The following is a 24716-nucleotide window of genomic DNA, read 5'->3' as shown; positions in this document are numbered from 1 at the left end:
GTCACAGAGGCCATGGAGGTGCGATGGAGGCAGTGGAGACATGACGGACGCCATGGAGGCGAGGGAGGACGCGTGACAGTGGTGACAGAGGGGAAATAAGAGAGTATGGTGTTGTGGCAGACATGTAGCAGCAGTCATGGAGGTGGGATGGAGATGGCGGAAGTGTGATGGCAGTGTGGCGGAGGTCACAGAGGTGACGGAGGTGTGACAGACACAGCGGAGGACACGAGACAGGGCGCCAGGAGCGCAGGAAGGCGGGAGCCCGCCGTGACGGAAGCGCCGTGCGGCGCCATCATGGCGAGCCCCGCGGCGGGCCCGTGTCGCGCATGCGCGCGGCGGTGCGCAGCGCTGCACACGGTGTGGAGGGTTTCCGTTGCGCATGCGTAGAGCGCAGCCGGCGTCCGCCGCCGCGCCGGAGCGCTGCGTTACTGCGCATGGGCTCGGCGTCAACTCCTCCTCTCCTCTCTATGGTCGCCCGCCGGTGGCTTGAGCGCCGCTCGCAGGCGGGGCGCGGGGCAGGAAGTGACGGAAGCGCCGAGCGTCGCTGAGGCGGAGGGGCTACGGGTGAGGCGGGGAGCGAGCGGCGGGTGCAGGTGAGGCGGGGGAGCCGCCCCCTCCCTGTCCCCTCGCCCCGGGGGGGCTGGTGGGAGCGGGCCGGGGTGAGCCGGGGCCCTCGGTAGGGGGCCGGGCGAGGCCCGGCCCTCCCGTGAGGCGCAGCCGTGGCGCCAGGCCCTCCCCGGCACGCCCGGGGCCGTCGTGGGGAGGCCAGGCCGGGGGAGCGGCTGGGGAGGGGAAGGCCTGCGGAGGCAGGGCTGAGCGTCTCCCCTCGTTGGGCTCCAAGCCTCAGCAGGCCGTCTCTTGCTGGGGTCCCCAATAGGGGGGCCTGTGTTTTCCTGTGGGGATCGGGCTGGAGGCAGCCCACCCTGATCCAGTCTGGGGAGACGAGCCCTGCCGGGAGCATATATCCCCTGCCGGCTTGTCTCTCAGGTACAGCGCGGGTGGGCTCGGTGGCTGCTTTCCGTGTAAAGGAGTGAAACCACCTCCGTGCTAACTCATCTTTCAGATAGGGAGAACATGCATGGGGTGGCATCTTTCTTCTCAAGCAGCAGTGCCCGGCATGCAAAGCTATCAACTCATCACGTGCTAAGTTATCGCTTACAAACTCTGTTTATTAAGTGCTGCATGCATGTTTGAGTAAGCTCTGTGACTTGAGTTTCTTTTAAAACGTGCAGGAACATCAGTGGTTTACACTTGAAATAAGAGATGGGGGGGGAATACAAGATATCTGCGAGTTGTATGACAAATACTCAGAATATAAGACAGAATATTAGACAGGAGGTTTGACTTTTCAGGTGTATGTAAACAAACAAATGTGCTCATGTTTGTCATGTGTAATGAAGTAAATCATCCACTGCATGTGTAGTTCATTCTGTCTTCTAAATGATTTGCACGCAAAGTAGTAGAATGAGATCCTCTGAAATGAGGATTTTCCCTTGTTTGGGTTTATGTTTGCACACAAACATAGATTTTATGGTTGGTTTTTTTTTTTCTTGGTAAAAGGAGGCTCTTATTTTTGAAAAGGATCCTTGTGAGGTGGTGATGTGTACTGAACTCTCTTTCTTGTTTTCAAAACGGGATACAAAAAGCAGGAAAGGGAATGAAATTTTAGTTTTACTGCAAATACTCAGGGATGTGTTATCTGTGTTTTGAAAGTGCTTTTTATCAGCCGTCATCTTGGAATCTAGACATTGTTATTATGGGTTAATATAAATACACAGAAACAGGAAAGAAAGGAGGCTGTTCCTGAAGAATTTACGGCTTAGTGACCAAATTTAGTGTTTGCTTCCCTTTGAAGCACCCCCTGTTTTCAGTCCCCTGAAAGTTGAGGGAAGTGAGTTAGTTCTGGTTAGCATGCATGCATCCTACTTATTTCCAGGGTTTTTTTTTCCTTGCATCTTTTTCCAAGAAGCTCAGGACAGGAAGGGCTGGGAAAGAATTAAAATGACTCTCACAGAAATGTGGTTTATATATTGATGTTCATCTTCCTGGGTTATCTCCTCTGCTTTCTGTCTTTGTTTTCCTTACAGTAAATATCAAGCATTCTCCCTCTTACTATTGATTACAGCATGAAAGGCAAATATAGGAAAAAGGTAGTCATTTTCATTTATGAGCTTGTCAGCTCTTTTGCGCTACCGTGGTGCTAGTGAGCCTGTCATCTTCCTGTGTTCTTTGTCTGGAGGAAGAAATCTCAGATCAAAAGATGTGCTTAGCTGCTTCAAAGTGTGTTGATACAAGTTCAGTCAAGCGTCAAAACCAAGGGAATTACGTGGGACTGAACATCTAACTAAACAAAGTGTATTTCCCCCCACGTATTCTGGTAGAACTCGATGCTGGAAAGAACTGCAACTTTCTTTTCTCATTTATCTAATTGTGGCAGTAATACTAATACTCCTGGCTCTGGAGAGCATGAAGACTGTTGTCCTGGGCTCCAGTGTTGGTTTCCACCACCGCCACCCCCACCCCCCATATCTGTTTGTTGCCTTAAAGGTGTTGATTTTCATTTGTATGTGCAGAGATCAATCTTCTCACTGCTGAGTATTCACAAAAGCTGTGCTGCCCCAGTGTTCGTATGCCAGAATTTTAAAAAGGGAAGTGAAGATAAATTCCTTGTTTGAAATTACAGGGAGAATGTCCACAGACAGAACTAAATATTGCTGTTGGAAGCTGTTCTTGAATTCAGTTACAAAATTATTTCTTTAATGATGCAAACGATGATCCGCGTTACAAACAATCGTATAGGCAAAGCCCTGTCCAGGGATTTACACGCTTGCTGTGATCCTCGGTGTCTGTATGGATGTCATTTCCACCCCACAAAGAAGAGAGAAGCTGGCAAAGCCGGAGCCTGGGTGGGAGCCAGGGTCTTGGGTCGGGGGATGCCATTGATGCTGATTTGGGTTGTCAGTTTCTGCATCTTGTTACAGCCAGGCCTGTGTCTCTTTACAGGAATTGTGTACTGGAAATATGGCTACGGACTGGCTCGGGAGCATTGTGTCAATTAATTGCGGAGAAAGCTTGGGAGTCTACCAAGGACGAGTGTCTGCTGTGGATCAGGTCAGCCAGACCATTTCCCTGACGCGGCCCTTCCATAATGGGGTCAAGTGCCTCGTGCCAGAAGTCACCTTCAGGTTAGTGTCTGTCTTTCTTCCTCCTGTGCTTTTCCAGGCAAGGTCTGTGGTGGTTTGGATGTTTTGTTTTGTTTTTCCCCAGAAATGGGCTCTTTACCTTCAATCTCCCTACTGCTACTGAGCGTCTTTGGATGAGAAGTGCCTCTCGTGTTTCTGTTAGTTTGTGTGCAGGAAATTACTTTCTAGCTCTGCGATTCTAGTGTTAGAAGTGATGTAGCTCACACTTGGAGGTTATTTGTGGGTGAGGCTCTGTGTGTGTGTGTGTGTGTGTATATATATATATATGTATTGTGTGTATACATTCTGTTATTTGGTTTTCAGGTAGTTGAGGGGGCTGGCATACTCTCTTAAAGCTTGGCCCTCAGCATGTGTACTATATGTAATTAAAGTGCGACAGAAGAGACAGCAGAGTGGGAGATCAATTAGAATTATTGCCCCAATACAATTAAATTAACTGCAGTTATTAAATCCAACTCCATCCCCTCTGTCTCTTGCCACGTTCTTTCTTCCGTGTAGACAGGAGAGAGTTTTGAACCAAAAAGCTGAATTGATGCAGCAGTATTGTAGCTCTCAGGAGTTCTTTCCCACCAGCTCCTGGTAACACTGTGCTTAAAAAGAATAAATGAGAGTCACTTGTCACTGGATGTTTTCCTGTTATCTGGCCTATTACAATAGTTAAGAGACTGACTCACTGATTTTTAAATGAGATTGATTCCCTGAAGTCAATACTCTCAATTTTTTTTTTTCTCGGATTTTGAAGAGAGAGAGTGGGTAAAGATGACGACCATGTTCTTCCAGGAGATGTATGGAAGTCTGTAGCAAGCTCTTGCTACTTTTGTGTCCCAGTTGGACAAATACTTAAGTTTAAAATAGAAGACCCTAATTTCTGATTTATTTCTTGCAATCAGTGCAAATAGAGGTCTTTGTAACCACTTCTTTGTTTAATTTTGGCTCATGCCCAGTGCTGTATTAGTTTTCTTTATCCTTCCTCTGAGGAAACAGGAAGCACCATCCTTGCCTGAGCGTGAATTGCACTAATCTAAGGGTAGCTTTCTGTAGAAATGGATTAAAAGTAATAGTAGCCTCAAGGCTGAGACTGATTATATTATCTAGAAACTGTTAAATTAATGCAGATTTCTGCAAAGGTCTGTGCCAGTTCCTTCCATTTTCTGCTTGACTGATTCCTATTTCAGCTAGGAACAGAAGCTTTCAAACACAATCCAGGTGCAGTGTAGAAATACTTGAGTTGTTATTTTGAAGATTTATACCATTTCAGTTGACTATTTTGACGTCTGTGGAAATATCCTCTGTGTTTGTGTATTAAAACACTTTTTTTTTCCCCTTGTTTCTATTGGTAATGGCATCAGAAAAAACCCACTGTACAATGTTGCATGTTTTTCTTTAGGGGTTGTTTTTTGTAAAGGTACCTCAGATGCTAAATCCCTCAATGTCTGGTTTTTTTTTCCCGTTTTTAGGGCAGGTGACATTACTGAGCTGAAAATTCTGGAGATCCCAGGGCCAGGGGACAGCAGACAATGTGGGGACCTGCAGCAGACAGAAATGGGTATCCCTGGTGTTGGATGCCAAGTAGGTCCCAGTCAGAATGGCACTGGGAAAGTGTTAAAGAAGCCCATCTCCAGTAGTGCCCCGCAGAATATCCCAAGGAGAACGGACATGAAGAATCAGGATATTATCATCTCTCCACAGCAGCAGTGCTCCAAGAGCTACATGGATCGACATGTGGAAACATTGACTCAATCCAAAGGCTTCCGTCGTAGACACAATTCCTGTGAGTACATGTGTTATCCTGCCACTTTCCTTTTGTCTATCTGAGTTACTATTGCAACATCTTTCCTTCTTCAGCAAGAACATTTCAAATGGTACTGGAAACTTTTGTTTGTTTGCCTGTATACTTGTATTACCACCTGAAGCTCTGAAAAAGAGGAAGATAAATGTTGAGGAGAAAAACTTCACAAACTGTGCCTCGAAGTATTATAAGTGCAGATCTAAATGTCTGGCACTTATCTTTAAATCTTTTATGATTAGAAGATGATGCAATCTCATCCATAATTTGGTATGAATGTTCATACAGTTTCATTAAAGCTTGCCGGACTGGGCTTACAAAGATATATGTGTATGCTTGCATGAAATGCCCTTATGCAGGTAAATAAAATGGTTTTATTGGGTAAGAATAGTCAGGTGAAGCAGGTTGCTTGACCTGGTCAGCCACTTCTGTGTCGGGTTTTTATGTTTGTTTTGGGGGTTTTGAGGTTGGTTTTTTGGGTGTTGTGGGTTTTTTTTTGTTTTGTTTTGTTTGGTTGTTTTTTTTTTAAGAAGAATACATTCTGTTTCTCTAGGCTTCCGGCCACCTTACAGAAATGTGTTCAGGGTATATTTGACACAGGGTTGCTTCACTGATGTCTCCATTGCCATCATGCTGATGCAGACCATAAATTCTAGCTCCTTTTCCTCTGTGGGGAGACTTTAAAACTATCACTAGAGTTCTTTGGAGGCAAATTTCACTCTACTTTTAATTTCTTTTGATTCCCAATGAAATACCTTTCCTTGCTAGACACAGGCTGGAAAAGTTAATGCGGAGAAGTTAGTGCTCTTCAGCTGAATAACTGGAGAGTAGATTATGGTGAGAACCTTAATTTGTGTGTGCTCTTTGTGCTTGCCCCTGAACCGACATGGAGGAACAGCAGAAAGCAGCTGGTTCTAGCAGAGGACAGATCCCTATTTATCATAGCACTTTATCAGCTGAAAAATCAAGTACACGATTGTTGCCCTGGCTTCTGCAGGGTATTCCATGTGGGGCCCTAAGGCAGTGCTTGAGTACATTGTTTGTGCAGTGCAGTCCTGTAGCCAATCTAGTTAACAGGTTGGGAAGGTTGTAGCAGAATTTATGATGTCGTTATTTGCCCTTAAAAGCTAGTGTTACTTAGGTGCCTCGTGGTCACGTACTCGCTGTTTCAGAAGTCAACTTGTCCAGAGTAACCTTCAGAATCGTGTGGGTAAGAAGGGGCTATGTGCAGGACCGTTTTTGATGGGATGTTGGTTGTGTTGTGGGAATTCGGCAAGCTTCCCATGCCAAACCTGATTTGAAGTTGTGTTGTGTTGTTTTGTTTTCTCTTGAAGCCCATTAAAGGAAATTAGTCTTTCTGAACTTGAAAATGCTGCAGACTGTTCTGTGTGTCTCTTATGAACGTGGTAGTATAAAGAGGAATGGTCACAAAAGCTGTTATATTGCTCATTCAGGACAGAAGCAGGGTGGTGTTGTGTACTTCAAAAATGAATTGGGATGCGAACTGCAAATTCCCGTTCCTGAGAACGTGAATTGCTGAGAAATACCAGCCTTTATTTTCAGGGTGTGTTACTTCATTTAGTTTTAGGACACATAAGACACCATTTCAGAAGAAAAATGCTCTCCACGTTCTCCCCTCACCTAACATCCTGATATGATCTTTTACACCTTTCTTCTGTCCCTGCTGGCAAGAGCTTAGAGATTGAGTTGAGAATAGTAGGGGTGGACACTACAGGAATTTGTGATATAACAGGGAAAAGGTGTGTATGAACAGAGGGTGGAGAGGAGCAGCAAAGAGACTGAAGGAAGCAGCTGCCTTCTCTGTACAGCCTCCAGCTATGTGGGCTGGTGTTTGGGAGAGGCACAGGTGATATTTGGGAGCTCTTAGGAGGATGCTGTGTTGTGCTGGCTATGGCGGAACTGGAGGGACTGGAGCTGTAGATGGCTGCAAAGACAAATGATATGGTGGGACATGAGCTGGAGTATGACTAGAAAGAGATTATTTTATCAGTTGCACTACAATTGTGCCATACATTTCCATCATATATATCTTTTTGCCCTTCCCTGTTTCAGTCTCCCAAAGAACAGCCCTGTTTGAGTACGCAAAGAGCAATGTACTAGTGTTTTCTTTACTGCAGCATTTCTGAGAGAAGTGTCATTGATGCCTAATTTACGTAAAAAGCAAATAGTTCTTTAACAATTTATTTGTTAAAGTGAATATTCAAATTTAATTAGCGAAGTGGAGATCTTCCCTGTCCCACCCTGTGTATTATTCTGCTTCACCAGCATCAAATGTTAGAAAATGCAGAGCTGAATAATGCCAGTTACGATGACTTCCTCATTCCTGTTATCTTTCCTATTTGACAATTGCCCAATTGCCAGCCTCCACTTTTCCTGTAAAAGGAACCAGAAACAAATTGCAATATTATAAAGCTTTTCTATTTAAAGCCTGTATAACCATAACCTATTACAACATCACCCTACAAGTAATTACAAATGTTACTTGCTGTGTTGTTGAAAACACAAATTAACAGGCTCTAATGAGAATGATGTAAAGATACAATTGGTGCATCGCAAAGTCAAGCATCCGTTAGTTTTATTTCTGTTCATAAAATCTTCAGCCAGCTCTCATGCGGTGCCAAAATTGGGTATGTTCTTTTTTTCCTCAAAGCCCCCTGGGCTATGCTCTTTTCTAGATCTTCATCATGCAATTATCGAAACGTCTGTATATATCCAGCATATTTCCATGACTTAATTGTTGAAGCATCAGTATCTATCTGGTGTATTTCCATGGCTTCATTTTTTTTCCCTTGCTTCTGTGTTTGGAAAAGAAACAAAACCAAGGGGAGCAAGGCCAGTTAAACAGGGAGATCAAAGACTGTATTTATGTGAGAAGTTTTTGGACCTCTGGAAGTCTTCCTCCCCCACCAACAGCTGTATTGTTGTCTGAAAGGGTTGTAACTCTCTTCATTTCTTTAAATAAAGTGTAACTCACTTCTTTCTTTAAATGATCGCCAAACAGGCTTGATGGGAGGAGGAAGGCCAGAACGATGTGGAAGAGGAGGCAAACACTCCTTGGTGACCTAACCATCTGCAAGCCTGTCTGGTTTTGAGTGTTTTACTTCTACCCAGGCATAAACACTGCATAGTGCTTGCTGTAGGAAGAGAGCTGTGGTTCTTTTAAGGTTAACTTTTTTTTTAATTCCTTAACTCTTCCTAAATTCCAGTTAGTTGTTTGAGTATGTTACTTCGGTTGGTTTTAGGAAAACTTTTGAACTTCAGTGTCAGTTACCTAAATGTCTAAAGTCACTCTTGCTTTGCTTTATTCTGGTTGGATGGAGTGCGTAGAAGGATTACCTCACATAATGCTGTTTTGCCAGTGACTGGTAGGTCTGGGATGAGCAGTGAGTGCTTCAAACCACTTCAACCCACAAATAGCTTGCATCAGTTTTACGTAAGCACAACAGCAGGTCAGATTTTCTTTTACAGACTTTGTTTGAAACAAGTTGAGCAAGGTGCTATATGTAGATTATTGTTAGCTTGGATTCATTTTAGGGTAAATGAGGTAGAAAAGTGAACTCTTACCCTCTAAAATGTGTGTGTTTGGAGAGTAGGGCAAATGATGTGTGAATCTCCGGAGAGGGACGGAAGAGGTCCTGGCTCTATGCAGATGGTTGGTACAGGCGTCCGGAGAAGAATGGGCTGAGATTTCATCTAGAACTTAAGTCATATAGGGTTTAGTACAGCTGAAAGTTGACCTTTTGATGCCCTTTAGCGTGCTAAGTCAGGGACAAAGTTCCCCCTTCAGAGTACTTGTGTGACAGGAATCGATAAACAACAAATATCAGTGCAGGTTTCACAACAATGGCTTCTGTGCCATGCTGGCACCGGGCTCGTTCGTGCCAGGGCTGGCGGCAAAAGTTCCCACAGGGATCTCGCAGGAAGGCAGCCGGCTCACTAGAGACTTTACATTTGCTTGTGTGCTATATATGACAGGTTTTTTTCCTAAGAAACAAAAAAGCCTGGGAAGTATTGTTTATCTTTTGAGGGAGGCGCTTTTCTGTGCAGTGTCAAGCTGCCAACTTGACATGGAGCCATGTGCTGTTCTCCTTAATAAGCTTCACGCATACACACACAGGACAGGGGCTCTGGAAGTTGCAATCCAAAAGGAGCTGGACTGGAAAGTCTGGATTTCTGTAGCTGCTTGGCAGAGGACCAGAGCAGGCCATGGAAGCAAGTGCAGCTGTGAATAGGGGCTTTCAGGCAATGGCTTGGTCTGGTGTGTCACACTAGTGCCCTGGAAGGCAGTAGACGCTTCTCCTGTTAGCCTTATCTCAGATTCTTCTGCCCGAGTTTTCCCTTCCCTCCCCCTGCCCCCTTTCTAGGTGTTTCTCCTCTTTTCCCTGAACAGTGTCAGCTGCCAGTCTTCTTGCCGGTCTAGATGGCAATGCTTGAAGAGGAACACCACTTAATTTTGCTCAGAGTTTGTAGGAGGCCTCTACCATGTTCTGTGCAACTTCTGTTGTAGAGTTGTAATGCAGTCTGTGAAAAGACAGCTGGTTGTGTGCGTCAGCAGTATTTCAGAATTGGCATCCATTGGTATGGATTAGAGAACTGCCCACCACAATGCCGCATGTCTCGTTTTGATGAGGTATGGTCTTGGCTCCCATTCATTGTGTCTGCAGGAGAGCCCGGGGAGCTTTCCAGCCATTGTTCTCACTGCTTTTCTAGTGCAGCTTTTTATTCTGTCAGCATTTACACACTGCTCACATCAGCTGCTTCTGTCCCCTGGATCCATTGCACGGCGGTGCATCTATCCCCACATTTCGCTTTTCAGGTCGGCTGAGGGTAGCATGGAGTTGTTTGCAGAAGAATCTGGCAATGAGTGTAAAAACTCTTGTTGGGTAACAGGAACGAACTGAGTTGCCATAACACTTGACATTGACACAAGAAGCAGGCTTTTGCCATTGTATTCATTGTAGGCTCCAGCTTACTCATCTGAATTCTGAGAGTCCCTTGACTATTACGTCAACCTGGAGTTTGTGAACATTTGGAGAACTCGGCCTGTTGCGTTGGTCTGGGTTTTCATTTCTTGTGCGGCTGATAGCAGCAGTGTTGGGTGTGATTCCCTTGTTGGTAGTGGCAGTTGCTGGCTCCATACCAAGTTGTGTACAACTTTGGGGTGGTTTGTATGTCAAATTTGGAAGTTGCGCATTAGTAAAAAGCTTTCCCTTTCTGTCAAAACCATGTATGTAAATGACTGGTCGGTCATAGCTTGTATACTGGAATTCTGCTTGCCAGAAAGACTTATCCTTTCTCTCTCCTATATCGTGTTTTATCACCAGCAATTCTTGAATTCTGCTATCTGTCCTTCAGTGGCTTCTTGGCAAAAAGGGTATTACAGTAGTCTCTTCTCACCCCGTTGTTTATAAAAACTCCTTGATGTCTCCAGCAGCTTGAAAATCACTGTTCTGAAAATGAACTACCTGCTGTAGTTAGTAGTAATTTCAAATTATTATAAATAAAGAGTATTGTCAAAGTGTGGTGACGCTGACCACACAACTCTGTATGGCTAGTTTCAGTTGCTCCAGTACGTGCAGAATAAATATTTCATGCTGGCTGTTCTACTGATACTGCTGTTTTGAAGAGGTACGTGGCTTGTGCTGTAGTCAGTGGATTTTCATGATGCAATGAGGTTAGAGTAAATCCAGTAGGCAGGATAGCTATGTCGCTGCAAGAGACTTATGCTATTAGCTGTCTAACTTTGTAGATGCCCTTTAAGATATTTTATTTAACATAGTAGTGCTGTAGCTATAATGATATAATGATGTTGGAGAAGAAAGGGAAAAGCCAACATCTTTCATTAGGCCAGGTGATAAAGCTGGGGAAAGCTGATTCTTTCAGTCTCTTCAGTGCTTGCTAGGGATGCTTGGGCAACACTGTTTTTTAACTGGTATAACTAGAGCATTCAAGCTTATGTTTAAAACAAAAAACCCACCAGAACAACAAATTACTTACATTAGGAAAATGATCATTTTGGGGGGTTTTGCTTGATGGTTCCACAAAGCCTTGAAGATTTGGGGTCTTACCTCCTGCTTTTCAAGGTGGGAAATGGTGGACTCTGACTTCTTGTGCACCTTTGCTGTTGCTGGACTTGTGAATTATGGCATAATTGGAGACTGGAGCTGCAGCAGCTTTGAGAGGGAGTGTTTTAGGGTGTTCTGGTCTGATCTGTTTAGCTCAAGTACTTAAGACACCAGAGAAGGACCTGCTGAGCATTTCAAAGAGCTTCCTTGCTGTGGGGGCTGGGAAAGCTTTCAGGTTAGTCACTTAAACGGTTCTCTAGAAAAAACAAGTGAAATATGTCTAAAATATGGGGAAAATATGTCTAAAATATGGGGGAAAATAAACGGGGGAAAACCCTTGCTGAGACATTGCATTCCTAATTGAGAATAAAACCAAGTATATATCCTTAGCACGTCATCTTTCAGCATGGCATAAGTTAGATGTGGTGTTAGGTGAACTCAGTATCACGCTGTAAAGCAAATTTGCAGAGCTTACAAAGTCCTTTATAAGCTCTGAGAACTCGGAGCTGCCTGCCTGTATCTTCCAGGAAAGCGCGCTCTGCTCCGGTCTGTTCTTACAGTGTTTTCTATAAAGGCTTCAGGTAATCATAAGGGTGTTCTGAAGTTAATGGCTGCAACTGAAGTTGTGTAATTGAGCTCTTGAATAACTTCGCTGTAGAGAGACGAGTTCTGTTTGTTAACTTGGCCGAAATCAGCACATTGGTCTTGAATGTGCTGGTTCCTGTCCTGATCCTGAAATGAATGAACATCCCTGTAGAAACAGCTGACAGGAGGAGGGTCCTTCGCTTTCTAGGTGAAGTGCTGTTCCTGTTGATGGAGTGGAAGATTTCACACTTTGGAAATGTGGGAAATCAGAGCTCAGGTTTGTTAGGCAGCTTGTGGCTGCTGCACCAGTCTGACCCAAGGTTACAAATAAGCCTTTCCAGGCAGGGAGGAGGAGGGATTTGCCAAGACCAAGCTAGACTTGTCTGCACTTACGAAGGTGACAAGTAACTTTACAGGACGCCATGAAGGTTGTGCCTATTGCAAATGTTTTTGGGATGTTTTCTAAGTATCCTTAGATGACTTCAAATTCTTCCTGTCTTCTCTCACTGATGGGCAATACTGTGTAAAGACAAAAAAATGCTGCTTTTTCATTTGTAGAGGAGGTATAGAAAGAGCACACATCATTGTGGTAATTTGGTGGTAATTTGTTTCTGTGTTGTCAAATAGATTCTGTCAAACTCATTTGTATAAATTACAAAGGTGATTATCAGAAACTATGAGAAATATTTTAGTAGAACAAGCAGTTTTGGTGTGATAATTCTTACTCCATCTATTGGACACTGTAGGTGATACCTGTGATTGCTGGGATTGGTCTGAAATATTTTCTAGTAATTGCAAATTTAACAATGGGCATACTATTTTTTTAATATATATATATATATGTACATATAAAAAAAGCAGATTAATGTTGTCTGGACCTGAGTTTGTATGGGGGACCTGAATAATAATGTAAGAAATAAGCAAGTAGAGGGATATATTGACCTCCTAACTGCATATGGTTTTGTATTAGTCCTTGATCTCCAGCCATAAGTTGGGGATGAAGAGAGTTTCATCACTCTTGCTCCAGAGAAATCAGGCTTTCACAATTACTTGTGATTGGAAATAAGTGTATTTAAACCTGCAAGATGAGTAAGTAGAATAATGCAATAGAAATAAGGAAAAAGGCTTCGTATCGGTACAGAAATGTGTACCTATTGATAACAAGTGCGAGGAAAAAGAAATGCTTTATTCCCGGGGTTTTAAGTTCTCCCTTAAAGATCATTAATAGGTGGCCAGCCTGTTATGGAAGAAAACATGTACATTAATCTCTGAAATTTAGGGAAATTCCAGAGAAGGTCTTGGGCCACATGCCTGCATGAGCACGAGCTCAGTATAGGAAGAAAACTGTCCTAGATCATGGCGAGCTTATTATCTTATCACTAATGTGACACTATCTTTAATTAAATAAAATGTGGAGAAACACTTGTTTTGCTGCTGTGGTCAAGCTTGTTTTTCTAACCTTGCCAGTGGGAAGCCCCTGAAAGTCTCTCTCCTGATGCTCTTGTTCTGTTTTCTGTTAGCTTATCTTAGCATGAGTAATGCCAAAGATGGGGTCTACAGCTTCTTTGGGAAGCGAGTATCCCTTGAGTCAGTGGACTGCAAGCATAAGCTCCCCTCTCTTACAATATTTGCTGAGAAAGTGTATGAGCAAGCACGGCTTTTTCCATTTATGACTCACTTTCAACTTGCTTTTATTTTTGTTTAGGGTCATCCAGTAGCCGTCATCCGAACCAAGTGACTCCAAAGAAGAGTGGCCTGAAAAACGGGCAAATGAAGAGCAAAGATGATGAATGCTTTGGGGATGACATTGATGAAATCCCAGACACAGATTTTGATTTTGAAGGGAACCTGGCCCTTTTTGACAAGGCAGCTGTGTTTGAAGAGATTGAAACTTATGAGAGGAGGAGTGGCACTCGTTCCAGGGGGACCCCAAATGAGAAACCAGCTCGCTATCGGCATGACGAGAACATATTGGAATCGGAGCCCATAGTCTACAGAAGGATTGTCGTACCCCAGAACGCTAACAAAGAATTCTGCACGGGTATGCTACATCCCTTACTGATGAGGATGCAAGCTCTACCGCTTTTCTGGGGCACATGTGGTGGATTGTTTTCCCCAAGGGGTGTCTATCAGCTTAATGTGGTACAAGCAAGGGCATTCATTTACGTAAGATTGGATCCGTGCCTTGTATCTACATTCAACCTTTATTTGCAATATTTCTGAGATAAAAAAAATATTCAAATAGGGCAACAAGGTAGGTGTTTTTGCAATAGGTAACAAAACTGATGGTTGTATAACAAGAATGGAAACTGAATAGGAGCCGTTTTGAATCCTTGCTTTGATTTCAGTAGCATGATGAACCTGTGTGGACTTGATTGCTGGCTCTTGAGAGGGAGGGATGGTCTCAGGATTCCGGTACGTGGTAGCATGTCATTATTTGTGCTTTCTTGGTAAATGGCTGGAGATTTCATGTGTTTCTGATACTCCTTGGGTGGTAGTTAGATATTTCTGCATGGTTTTGTGGAACTTTAAATGTCATTGGTATAAAAAAACAGTTCTGGCTCTTCCCATTCACAATTCCAAACATTCGTTGTACAAAAGGCTTTTTATGTGGTGTGTCGCCCCCCACTTACTTACTGTCCACTGCTGCTGTGTGAAAGATTGAGCCCCAGAAAGCTGGACAAACACATTCATGTGTGTGTAAAGAATGTCTTTCTCGCCTTTGCTTTACCTTAGCCTTAATTATAAAAGGAAAGAAAAACTTCTAGGCTTGTGTTTGAGTAGGCGTATTTGTCAAGTGTATCATGAGGGGAAACTAGCTCAGCATGCTGGTGCCAGCCGCTGCACAGATGTTCTCCTGCAAATCTGATTTCTGGTCCTTGCTGCTGCTAAGTAGCCTCTTGGAGGTGAAGGTAGCAGGGTGGATCAGTGAGCTGCCTGGCTGCAGGGTGGCAGTGCTCCTAAAATTGAAATGCAGAGAATATTATTCAGTTCCTAATCCATGGCTTTGGGGAAGGGTAGAATTGGTTCAGTAGTTTTTTTGGTTGTGTTTTGTTTTGGGTTTTTTTGGCCAAGCACCAGGTAATGGTGCTTTCACCAGGAGCCAGTTCTGTATGCTGATGGATTTTGCTACAAGGACAGTTTTTATTTCTATACATACACGTGCTATGAAGTGTAGCATATGTACTTTATGCTACACTTAGGTGCAAATTCCCTGTAACTTTAGCCTACCTGTGGTTCGGTTTGCATGCTTTCTAGCATTTGCAAAATGTAGGAACTTTGGCATTCCAGGAATGTTTCTTTTCCACATCAGAATAAAATCAAACTTCAGATCTTTTTGTAGAGAGACACTAAATAGCTAATATCCTGGTGGTCTGGCCACCGAGCAGAAGTGTGATGAGGTCCTTGATCTGTCATTCTTTCTCTGCCCAGAAACTCCATCTGAGGTGTGAACACTTTACAGAAGGAAGCCAATTCATTTGCAATAATTTGCTGCTTTTCAGTTTAAAAAAAAAAGTAAATTTTTGAATGGTTCTGTTACACAATGATGTCATAGTTTTCCATTTGTGTCATCCATCTTCCTATTGATCTATTCTGCTCTCAAATGAGATAAACATGCACTGGGTCATATCAGAACTTGTCCAGTTCAGTATTGTGTTTCCAAGGATACTTAAGGAAAAGTGAAAAAACAGAGTAAACATGCAGTGAGACTTTCCTCCGAGTGCTTCGTCTTTCACAATTTTAAGACTTCCTGAAGCAGAAATGATAGTTCAGTATTAATAGCTTTTGATGAGGTTTGTTTTTTCTTCTGCTTAATTTAACCTATGCTTTTTAAATCTGTGCAAGCTTTCAGTATCTCTACAGTGTCCTGTGGCAAGAAGCTCCACTGGTTGCCCATGTGCTGTGTGAATCAGCACTTCTTCATTTTTGTGTGTGATTTACTATTTTTTTTTATTTTTAAAATTTGCTACTTGTCAATTCGTCTTCCCAGCTGGCTTGTTTGAGAGGAGACAGGGCCTCTATGTATGTCTAGTCTGAAACAAAAGCTAACCTACTGTTAGCTGCCAATTTGAGAAGTATGGCTAATACAGTATTCTAGCAGTACAGTTCCTGGGAGGAAAACTCTGACATGCAATAAGCAGCAAGCAGCAGTAAGTAATTCAGGGGATGAAAGTGAAATCATGTTTTTGCTAAACTCTATCATCCTTTACTATGGAAACTCTTGGCTCCCTGTTTGCATGAAGGGAGCAGCCCAGTGAAAGGACTGCTGTTTTCTTGTTTTGTTCTTGGCAAGCCTGCACAGGGAGGGTGGCAAACGACTCCCCTCTGTAGTCGCAGGGTCTTGCTAGCCTCATTAGCTACTGTTGGGTGATTAGTCTCCTATGTGGAATTCTGGATTTGTTTGGAAGAAAAGCTGTCATGTCACACAACGGGCAGGGTATTGACAGCTACAGTTCCCTGTCGCCTGTGCTGAGCAGGGCACATTCACAGTCCTATGAATGATGATAAAAGTGTCCCAGTGCTGTGTCTCTCTAGATGTTTTTCCCACAGAGAGTGACTGCCTTTGTGTCCACTGAGGAAGTTTTACTTTTGCTTAGGAAATGCTAATGTCTATCTAGCAAAAGCTCTTGTAAACAGTTGTAACTTGCCTACTGTTTCTGGCATTCAGTCTAGAGCTTTTTGTAGCGAGTCAGCCCTCCAAGGGACAGAAAGATACTCAGTGGGCTTGGAGTAATGATGGACTGTCACTTGAAAAAAATCCTGATTTCTTTTGTTTAGCAGCTGGAAGGAGGATGCTAAGCTGTAGGCAGCCTGCCTCTGTTAGTGGCTCAAAGAGCAGCAGCTGCTGAATTAAATGAGAGTGCCAATAGTGCTGAAAGTCATGATTTTGGATGTATCTGTGGCAGGAATTCTCTTTCTGCTTCTGAATTCTCCCTACGGAGTTGTTTCTGGACTCCTAAGGGGAGCTTTACTTGCAAAAAGCACTTCCTAGTTATAGGAGAAGTAAGTACTTCATAATTTTTTTTCCCTAGGCCAGTCTTGAAGATGATCGTCTTAAAAGAGCTCTGGCTGATAGAATGATTATTCTGTCTGCTATAATAGCACAAACAAAGGGATGCTGGTGATTGACAGTGAGCTAATATCCAGCTCTTGTCACTGTGGGAGAGGAAGAAGTCTGTGAATCCTTGCATGCTCTTTTATGCCATGTTTCCATGGAGCTAGGAAATAACCAGGACTGTGCAGTGGTAAAACCAGCAAACTGCTGATGCCAGTTCTCCAAAAGACTAATCTACAGGGCTTCCAGTCTGTGTTTTTATTACTGACTAAAATAAGTCGATCTGTGTAGGATGTAAACGAAGCTTGATAACCATCCTGGTGGACTGAAGTGTTTTTCTGAGATCTAATTTTATGGAGGCAGGCCATCGCGCGTAGGTATACTAGCGTGGGTTTTAGAATTAAGCAGGGAATGAAGATGAGGATCTGTTCCAAACAAAAATAAAAACCTGAAGCTAATAGAACTTACCAGGTCTTTGATCATGACTGAGTTAAGTCCATCCCTGGGGTTCCACATTTGAATCTCTCCCAAATATAATAATTAGTCTTTACTCTTTTGGGCTGGCTGCTATTGGTCTGTCTCTCTATTTACTGTTACATGACTCTTGAAAGGGGAAGTAGAACTGTTTAACAGAAATCTGCCTCCCTGGAAGGGCTGATAGTTTTTATGAGGTGTGAGCTGTCTTTTTCTACTTCCAGAGCTGTCCAGCTAGAGAACTGAAACGTGTGTTGGCACAGGTCTGTCTCTGTTCCTTCTGTTGGCTATCAGCATTGAAACGATCTGTGTTTGAACAGCATGGTGTTTTGGGATCAGATCTTTTCACAGTAGCTGCAAAGCCAATGTTCTGCAGGTATGTTGGAGCTCAGAGGAGTTTGCAGTAGGATGGAGTATCTCAGTTCATCATCAGTGACTTTGTATTACATAATCTCAAGCATACCAGGCTCTCCAAATCGTTCTTTTTTTGCAGTTCATCTCTCCTTTCCTCTTCACTTTGTTTCTGCCAAGCAAGTGTCTTTATGAGCACACTGAGATAAGAGGAGAGCTGTATGCCACATAGGTGAGGTATGTATTTCTTTCCCTGATGTACTAATAAGGCTTTGTCCAAAGTAGGTTCTCTTCTCGTTAATGCTGTTAGTGTAGAAAATATGCTGTTTCCATCCCAGTGTCTCTTCTGGAAAATAAATGGGATTTTTCAAACTCAGCTGCTGTAGAAATTTGAGATAGCCACTTGTCAAGTGAAAGCAGGACTGTGCTCAAAAAATCAGACTAAGTGTCAATATTTATTTCTCTGTGCTTCCCCTAACCAGACTTCAAACCTGTCTGTCAAGAAACTTTTTTTCCCCACAGTAAGGAGATAGTGGGAAAAAAAAAAGCATGCTTAGCAGTAAAGCAATGTAGCAGGTGGAGCTTATGTGCCAGGGCTGGACTACAAAACTAAGCCTGAGTCTGTTGTGCGAGGATGATGCAGACAGTATGGCTTTTTTTTGTGTGTGCCATGTCCTTGACTGACTTTTCTACTCTCTAGCTTTTAGCTCGTCAGTCTATGGATGACTGCCTTACAGCAATTGTGTATATTGAATGTGTGAAGTGTTTCTGGGATCTTTGAGTTGAGTGCAAATTAAGTTCGCTTTATCCAACTGCAGGAGAAAACAAAGTGGTCATGGGGCAAAGTCTCTTTGTCCCTCAGACAGTTTTTTGCTCAGCCGGAGTGAATTGTGCACTAATGCTGGGAGAGGCTAATGTTGGAATATCAGCCAGAACTCCCACAGAATTTGTCTTAATTAAAAATAATGATGATTTAAAAAAAAACAACCTAGCCTTTAAGGTTGTGGAGAAAATCATTCATATTTGTGGGGCAAGTAACTGTGTTTTGCTTAGTCTGCAGGCAGGTGGCTGCAGCTTTACAACCAGCAAAAGACAGCAAGTAATGTCCCATCTGCCTGAACTGGACAAGAGTTATACCCCCTTCACGTAACTGTATCTTAGACCATGAGCTGTGTGGCTCTGGAACCTGGAGTTATTTATTGCCAAAGGAAAGAGTTAATGGCTTCACATACAGCTTTCAGGAGATCCTAAGTCTAGTTCCATCTCATCCATTCCCGCAGCTTGCCTGTGTTTATTTTAGCAGCTAGAGAGCTGCTAAAATAGTCAAGAGAAAAGATGGGGCTTACACACTGAGCTACTCAAGCAGCAGCCCTCTTTTTTTTTTTTTTATTTTATTTTTTTTATTTTCCTGCAACTGAAAGCATGGGAAGTGTGTGGACTTTTGACAGCAACATTGCTCTGGGCTTGTTTGGGGAAAAACTCTTATTTCGTTAACTTCTGGAGAGTTAGCTCTGTCCTTCTGCTGGCATAGGGTGTTTTAACCAACCAGTATGCATGTTAACATTGCATAGTGAAGCTCGACGAGATAACTTGTTCACAGTGGTAGTGCCCAGGACAGAGTGTGCCTCATAAACGGAGAATACTTCATGTTTAATCAGGCTTCAGCAATACTCTGCGTGTCACAAAACTGTTTAGTCTATATCTGCCTTTTTTTTTCCAGGCAGCTGTAAAATACATTTACTTAATATTAAGAGGCCTGAGCTAATTTATTTTATTACCTTCATTACCAAACAATAAAGGTGCACTGTCCAACCCAAACATAATTAAAGTTGGCAGGAGTTCAGTTTTGTTGCAGTAGTGTTATTGTTTGTGGGTTTACACGTCGCCTCCTTGATTGCTTTCTGCCAGAGTTTATTTAACTCCCTTGGCCTGGTTTTGATAAGCCAGTCTGACTGGTTGGACCTTGCGTGAGTGCGAAGAAGGGAAGTTCTCTTGGCATTTAAGCTTGCTCTTGAGAGGGAGCAATTAGGACAAAGTGTAGCACTGGCATGCTAAATGCAAGTTCATCTCATGCCTCTGCTGCCTCCCAGTAACAAATCCCCTTTGCGTTAACCCACTGGGCACTGAGTTGCATCTAGCTGATAGTGAATGCAGGTTTACTAAAGCTCATGGTCTGGGAAAAGTGATTGAAGGGAAGATGTAAATGGTTACAGAGAAGATGTTGGCAACAGTCATACTAAATTGGGTAGGTACAGAGTGTAGATCGGCTGTTTCACCCTTCCGGTTTTGGGAATTTGTGCAAAATTTAAGCAGGGAATTTGCAGTCCCGCAGTTCAGAAGGAGCAAAACTACACTTTGGGAGCCCAGTGTTTCAGGTTAGCAGATGTGTACTGTCAAACTGTTTGGAGAGATCCTGACCTCAGGTCGCTCATTCCAAGTCCTCCCTCAAGCTCGAAAAATGAGACCTGATGAAGTAGCAAAAATGTGAATGGGAAGGAGGCAGAGCCAAGCCTTGCGTGACTCTGGAGGCTAAGAGGGTGTGTGAATGCAGGGCAGGTGCGTGACTAGTGTGACGGGCTTAGGATTATTAGTGGCTTATGACTCCACATGTTCAGCAGCTGCTATCAGGAGTCTGAAGTGACTTTGATAATGTGCATGCTTGCATGTGTGCTGCATGTAATGAAAGACTATTAGTGGAGGTAGCTTAATCGGTGATTAGCATGCAAGGTCAAGTGTTTGAATACGTTTGGACCCTGTGTATCTGCAGAGCACTAGCCGGTGTGTTCAGAAATGAAGGCTAGAAGGATTCAGCAGGATCTACTCCATACCATTTTACTGTTACCTTGCAGGAACACCTCCAATTTGACTCTGAAACCTCAAGATATACAAAACCTGCCATTTCCACCATAGCTTGACTTAGTGGTTTGTGACTGGGGCACCCTGGGGGAATATGGCAGTACAAATAATGCCTCACAATTAAAATACACGCTGCTTTTCTTATTTGAATATGGCGTTTGCTTGTTACAACTGGTTCTTGTTATGTGTTTTGTCTGCAAAAGAGCCCGGGCCCACAAATAACTGTTAGGTTTCCTCTCTGAGCGGATGTGTACGCTGTGGCTGTTCCCCTTTGAGCTTGTATCGCTGCAGAGCATTTTCACTGGGCCATGTCACGTTCCCACGACTCTTTCCCATTAGTGCAGGCGGTCTGAGCCCTGCTGTGCTCCTCAGCGCTGGGCTGCGATGAGCACCCGGGTGGCTGCCATCACCCTGAGTTCAGCGGCAGAGCGGCTGATGGGAACGTGAGGGTGAGTCAGGGCTGCTGGCTGTTGAACACCGCAGAAGCAGTGTGCTGATGCAAGGACCGAGGTCACACTTTGGCCTGACGTTTGGTGTTGTGCCTGAGCTGTAGCAGGCGTCGGTCTGAGTCCTGGACCTTTTTGCCCCATCATGCCTGACTCCCATGCACCTCATCTGCCTGTCCCAGAGTAGGAACTAACAGTAAATTCACAGAGCCCTTGCTCAGCCACAGTCTGCTGGGATTGCTTGTTTAGCTCAGAGCAGTGCTTATGAAGGATGTGAACAGAAGGAGCTGAGAGCTTTTCTTGCTGACAGCTGTGCTGCAGCTATGCGGCCGTCCTGTATGGGGAGGGAATTAAGCTGTGCTGCTCCTTAGCTGGGAGACAGTTAAGGACATCCAGGCCTTGCAGGAGGACGTTTCAAGGGAAGAATAGCATGTGTTTCTGATTCTACATAGGTGCGAATCCTCAAACACAGAGCGAAGGGGCTTGGATATCAGAATTATTTTGGAGAACAGTTAAAGAGGCTGATTTCTGTGGCTGAAGATATTCAAGGATATCTGGCTGGCTGCTGCAGCAGTTTTCTCACCTGTCCCTTACGTTTTGGACTTCTCTCTCCATATACCATAAGTTATTAGTTTCAGTTTCCATGTCCTCCACTATTCAACACACCATCAAAAAATTGCTGTGGCTCCCCTCAGAGTGAGCTGCCTTTTGGTGGCAAGGAATCCTCTGTATTTATTTCCAGGAGAGTTTACAGATGTTACTGCGGGGTCTGTTTCTGTGAAGTCAGTGCCAGCTTGGCCTGCTTGGAGAAGGAAAGTATAAATAATGGGCCAGAACAGTTATTCAGGTTTGTGTTTCTCTTACTTGCTGATTCCAGGCTAGTTTGCTGTAGAAGCAAGTGGGAAGGATTGTATTGCTTCCTACTGCAGGCACTGTTCTTAGAGCTTAACAAAACCTCTCTTGTTTGCTTTTCCTTGATCCACATACTGGAGCATTTCCTGGCTCACAGACCAGGGTGTCAAAAACATCTGAAAAGTATTTTTCTACAGACTTTATTCTTTCAGCCGCATCGTTCCCCCATTGCCTCAGTGTATCGTGATTTCAGCTTTTGTGTCTGAAGCTAGCCCTGCTGGCGTGGCACAGCTCAGGTGGTGGGGACACCTACCTAGTAAATGTGGGACATCTTGTTTTGCTGTGATATGTGAGTTAGGGGCTGGAAGCTTGGGGCTGGTCGCCACCGATGTCAGGAAGCATAATGCATCCAAGCTTTTTTGGTGGGAAATCTGGTTCACAGCTTCTCTTCTGACTTTCACAGTGATTAGGAATGCTTATATGTGTTTGGGCATGGGCGTGGGTTAAAGCACTGGTGGCCTGGAGGGCACTAAGACAGAACTTAGTATTCAATCTGCAAGTCAAAAAGGCCTTCTCTGTACACGTGTTCCTAAAATTGCCAGCTGCCTGGTGGATTGGCATGGCAACACTTATTATTTCAAGCCCAGCAGTTGTGTTTAGCTGTCAGTGCTTCACTTGAGCAGAGTAAGCTGACTCTGATGCACTAGTTTGGATTCATTTGATGGTCTTGGAAGGAACCTGGATTACTGGGTTAAGCAGACCCTTGGTAACAGCTAATAAGCCTTTTCACTGTCATAATTTCTAGGTGCTGTACTGTAAAACCTTACCAGACTGCAGCATTCTGGAAAAGTCTCTGATTATACCTGTTTCTGTCTTCTTCCCTTCCCTGTCTTTGAACCCTAGACTCCGGGCTGGTCGTTCCAAGCGTGTCTTATGAGCTTCACAAAAAGCTGCTCTCGGTTGCTGAGAAGCACGGGCTGACTCTGGAGCGGAGGCTGGAGATGACGGGAGTGTGTGCGAGTCAGATGGCCCTGAGCCTCCTTGGGGGACCCAACAGGTAAAGCTGTTCCCTTTCACTCTGCTGTGGGTTTGCCCCCTCTAAGAAGAGCTCAACTTACCTTGTTCTGCTAAGTGGGGTTGAGGTTAAAGAGGCTGAGAGGTTACTTTTGAGGTAAATTTAATGTGGATGCCTGCTGCCACTTGTGCTAATCCCTCAGTGGTCCTGCAGCTGGAGGCAGCTCTCTGCCTTCCTTGCATCTAAAAGAAAAAATTCATCACAATGCTGTGCAGACTTGTGTTGTAGCTTGTGTATCTCAGCCTGTTTCCAAATAATCATGAAAACAAGTGTGAGGCTTAGGCTCCTGAAGTGGGAGGAAGCCTTACAGTAGGTTTCCATGTTGGTGCTGCTTCCCACCCCCCCCACCCCCCACCCCCCCGAAAAGGGCTGGCTGAACACACCATCTTGGATGAATGACTTACTGAGGGCTTCTTTTTGGCTCCTGTGTCCCAGAAGCAGAAGTGTCTGTTGAGTCAAAGACAAAACAGACCGAGCTGAGATTTTTCTCTCCACTTACTGGGAACTTTTTCAGGGAATTGAGCTTTGCACAGGTGTAACCCAAGGCAGATTAAACCATTGCAGAATTTCTGGCAAGCTACTCCTTTTTGCAAATCAGTAAACCTTTCCTTTTTTGTTTTTACATGTTACAATTTAATGATACCAATAAAACCAAAAGTCAGCTCACAAAAACAAAGTGCTGCTTAGCTTTTCACAATGCTAAATTAGCTTTCAGGCATCTACACCTAAACTGAGAACATCCTGCTCTTTTGGAGGGCCCAATTCAACAGCAGATTCAGAGTGCACTTACTGCTTTTTGCATGAATGTATGTGCTGACTCTTTTGAAGAGGTCTGCTCTATGCCTGCACTTACCATAGTTGTTGATGTGGGCAGACAATTGCACATGTGTTTTTATGTTGTTGATAGATGCTCCAAATTATTTGCTTTTGAAATGGAAGGTAAGCCTTAAGTCTCCATCTGTTTATTCGGTAGTACTTTACCAGGACCTGATCATTTGATTGAGAGCAGTAAGTGATGACATGCCAGGCAGCACTGACCCTATCAGCTGAAAATCCTACTGTAAGCCACCCTTGATGACTTGCAGGTCATTTAAATAAATCAGCTCTATTTTGCAGTTGATGAGTCTTGAGGAGTAGAAATTATTTTCCTCCTTTTTTTTAACTGTGGCTCTGCTGATGGAGTAAATCACCCCATATTTCTAAGATTGTATAGTTAACATTCTTCTAAAATCAGAGGGGCAGAGGAAAAAAGCCTCCTAAAAGTGAAATTGCACTGGATTCAGGCTTGCTATATGAGCAATGAAAATGCCTCCTGCTTTGAAAGTACAAGTTAGCTGCATGATGAACCAGGATAGACTGGGACCTTGTGCTCTCTGCTGCGGGTGCAAGGAAGTCTTGAAGGGAACCTGCAAGCAGAGCAGCTCTCTAGTGTCAGTGCTACAAAAGGATGTGGGTTCCTTCTTTGAAGGCAGCGGAAGATTTGCAAAACACCTGTAAATTTGCATTTTACTGATTTTATTTTTTTTTTTTACAGGAAGAAGGCAAGAGATTCTTGGGTTTATTAAGTCCCCTTTTGTCTGTGTTTTAGGCTGAACCCGAAGAACGTGCATCAGCGGCCCACGGTAGCCCTGCTGTGTGGCCCCCATGTGAAGGGGGCCCAGGGGATCAGCTGCGGACGGCACCTCTCCAACCACGATGTCCATGTCATCCTTTTCCTGCCCAACTTTGTCAAGATGCTGGAATCCATCACCAACGAGCTGAACCTTTTCAGCAAGACACAAGGCCAGCAGGTGTCCAGTGTCAAAGGTGAGTGAGGAGCAGATGTGCTCTCTGCCGCCCTCGCGCCTCGCAGAGACCTGTGCCGCTCAGCTCCTCAGTGCCTGCCTGGTCTGGTGGCACCATCTAGTGGCGCTGCCATAGGCAGGTGGCTGGTTGGAGGCTGGTGG

At 44.0% G+C, this 24716-nt stretch overlaps 1 protein-coding gene across 3 annotated transcripts in view; it reads left to right on the top strand.

Moving 5' to 3' along the window:
* The first annotated feature begins 497 nt into the window (after window positions 1-497).
* EDC3 (enhancer of mRNA decapping 3) overlaps window positions 498-24716 on the top strand; it is a 28996-nt gene continuing 4777 nt past the window's right edge. Inside the window, exons 1-6 of one of the 3 annotated variants that reach the window (XM_075505644.1) lie at window positions 498-564; window positions 3004-3185; window positions 4661-4974; window positions 13366-13701; window positions 22599-22752; window positions 24359-24576. In XM_075505644.1, the coding sequence (XP_075361759.1) occupies window positions 3022-3185; window positions 4661-4974; window positions 13366-13701; window positions 22599-22752; window positions 24359-24576 (1186 nt within the window). In that variant the 5' untranslated portion in view covers window positions 498-564; window positions 3004-3021. Of the gene's footprint in view, window positions 594-1125; window positions 1148-3003; window positions 3186-4660; window positions 4975-13365; window positions 13702-22598; window positions 22753-24358; window positions 24577-24716 lie in introns of those variants that run through there. The other 2 variants (XM_075505643.1, XM_075505645.1) reach the window with 2 other exon arrangements.

Source organism: Mycteria americana, chromosome 6 (assembly GCF_035582795.1).
Source record: "Mycteria americana isolate JAX WOST 10 ecotype Jacksonville Zoo and Gardens chromosome 6, USCA_MyAme_1.0, whole genome shotgun sequence".
Lineage (NCBI taxonomy): Eukaryota > Metazoa > Chordata > Aves > Ciconiiformes > Ciconiidae > Mycteria > Mycteria americana.
Note: the sequence above shows the minus strand (reverse complement) of the source record. Positions and strands in the feature narration are given on the sequence as shown.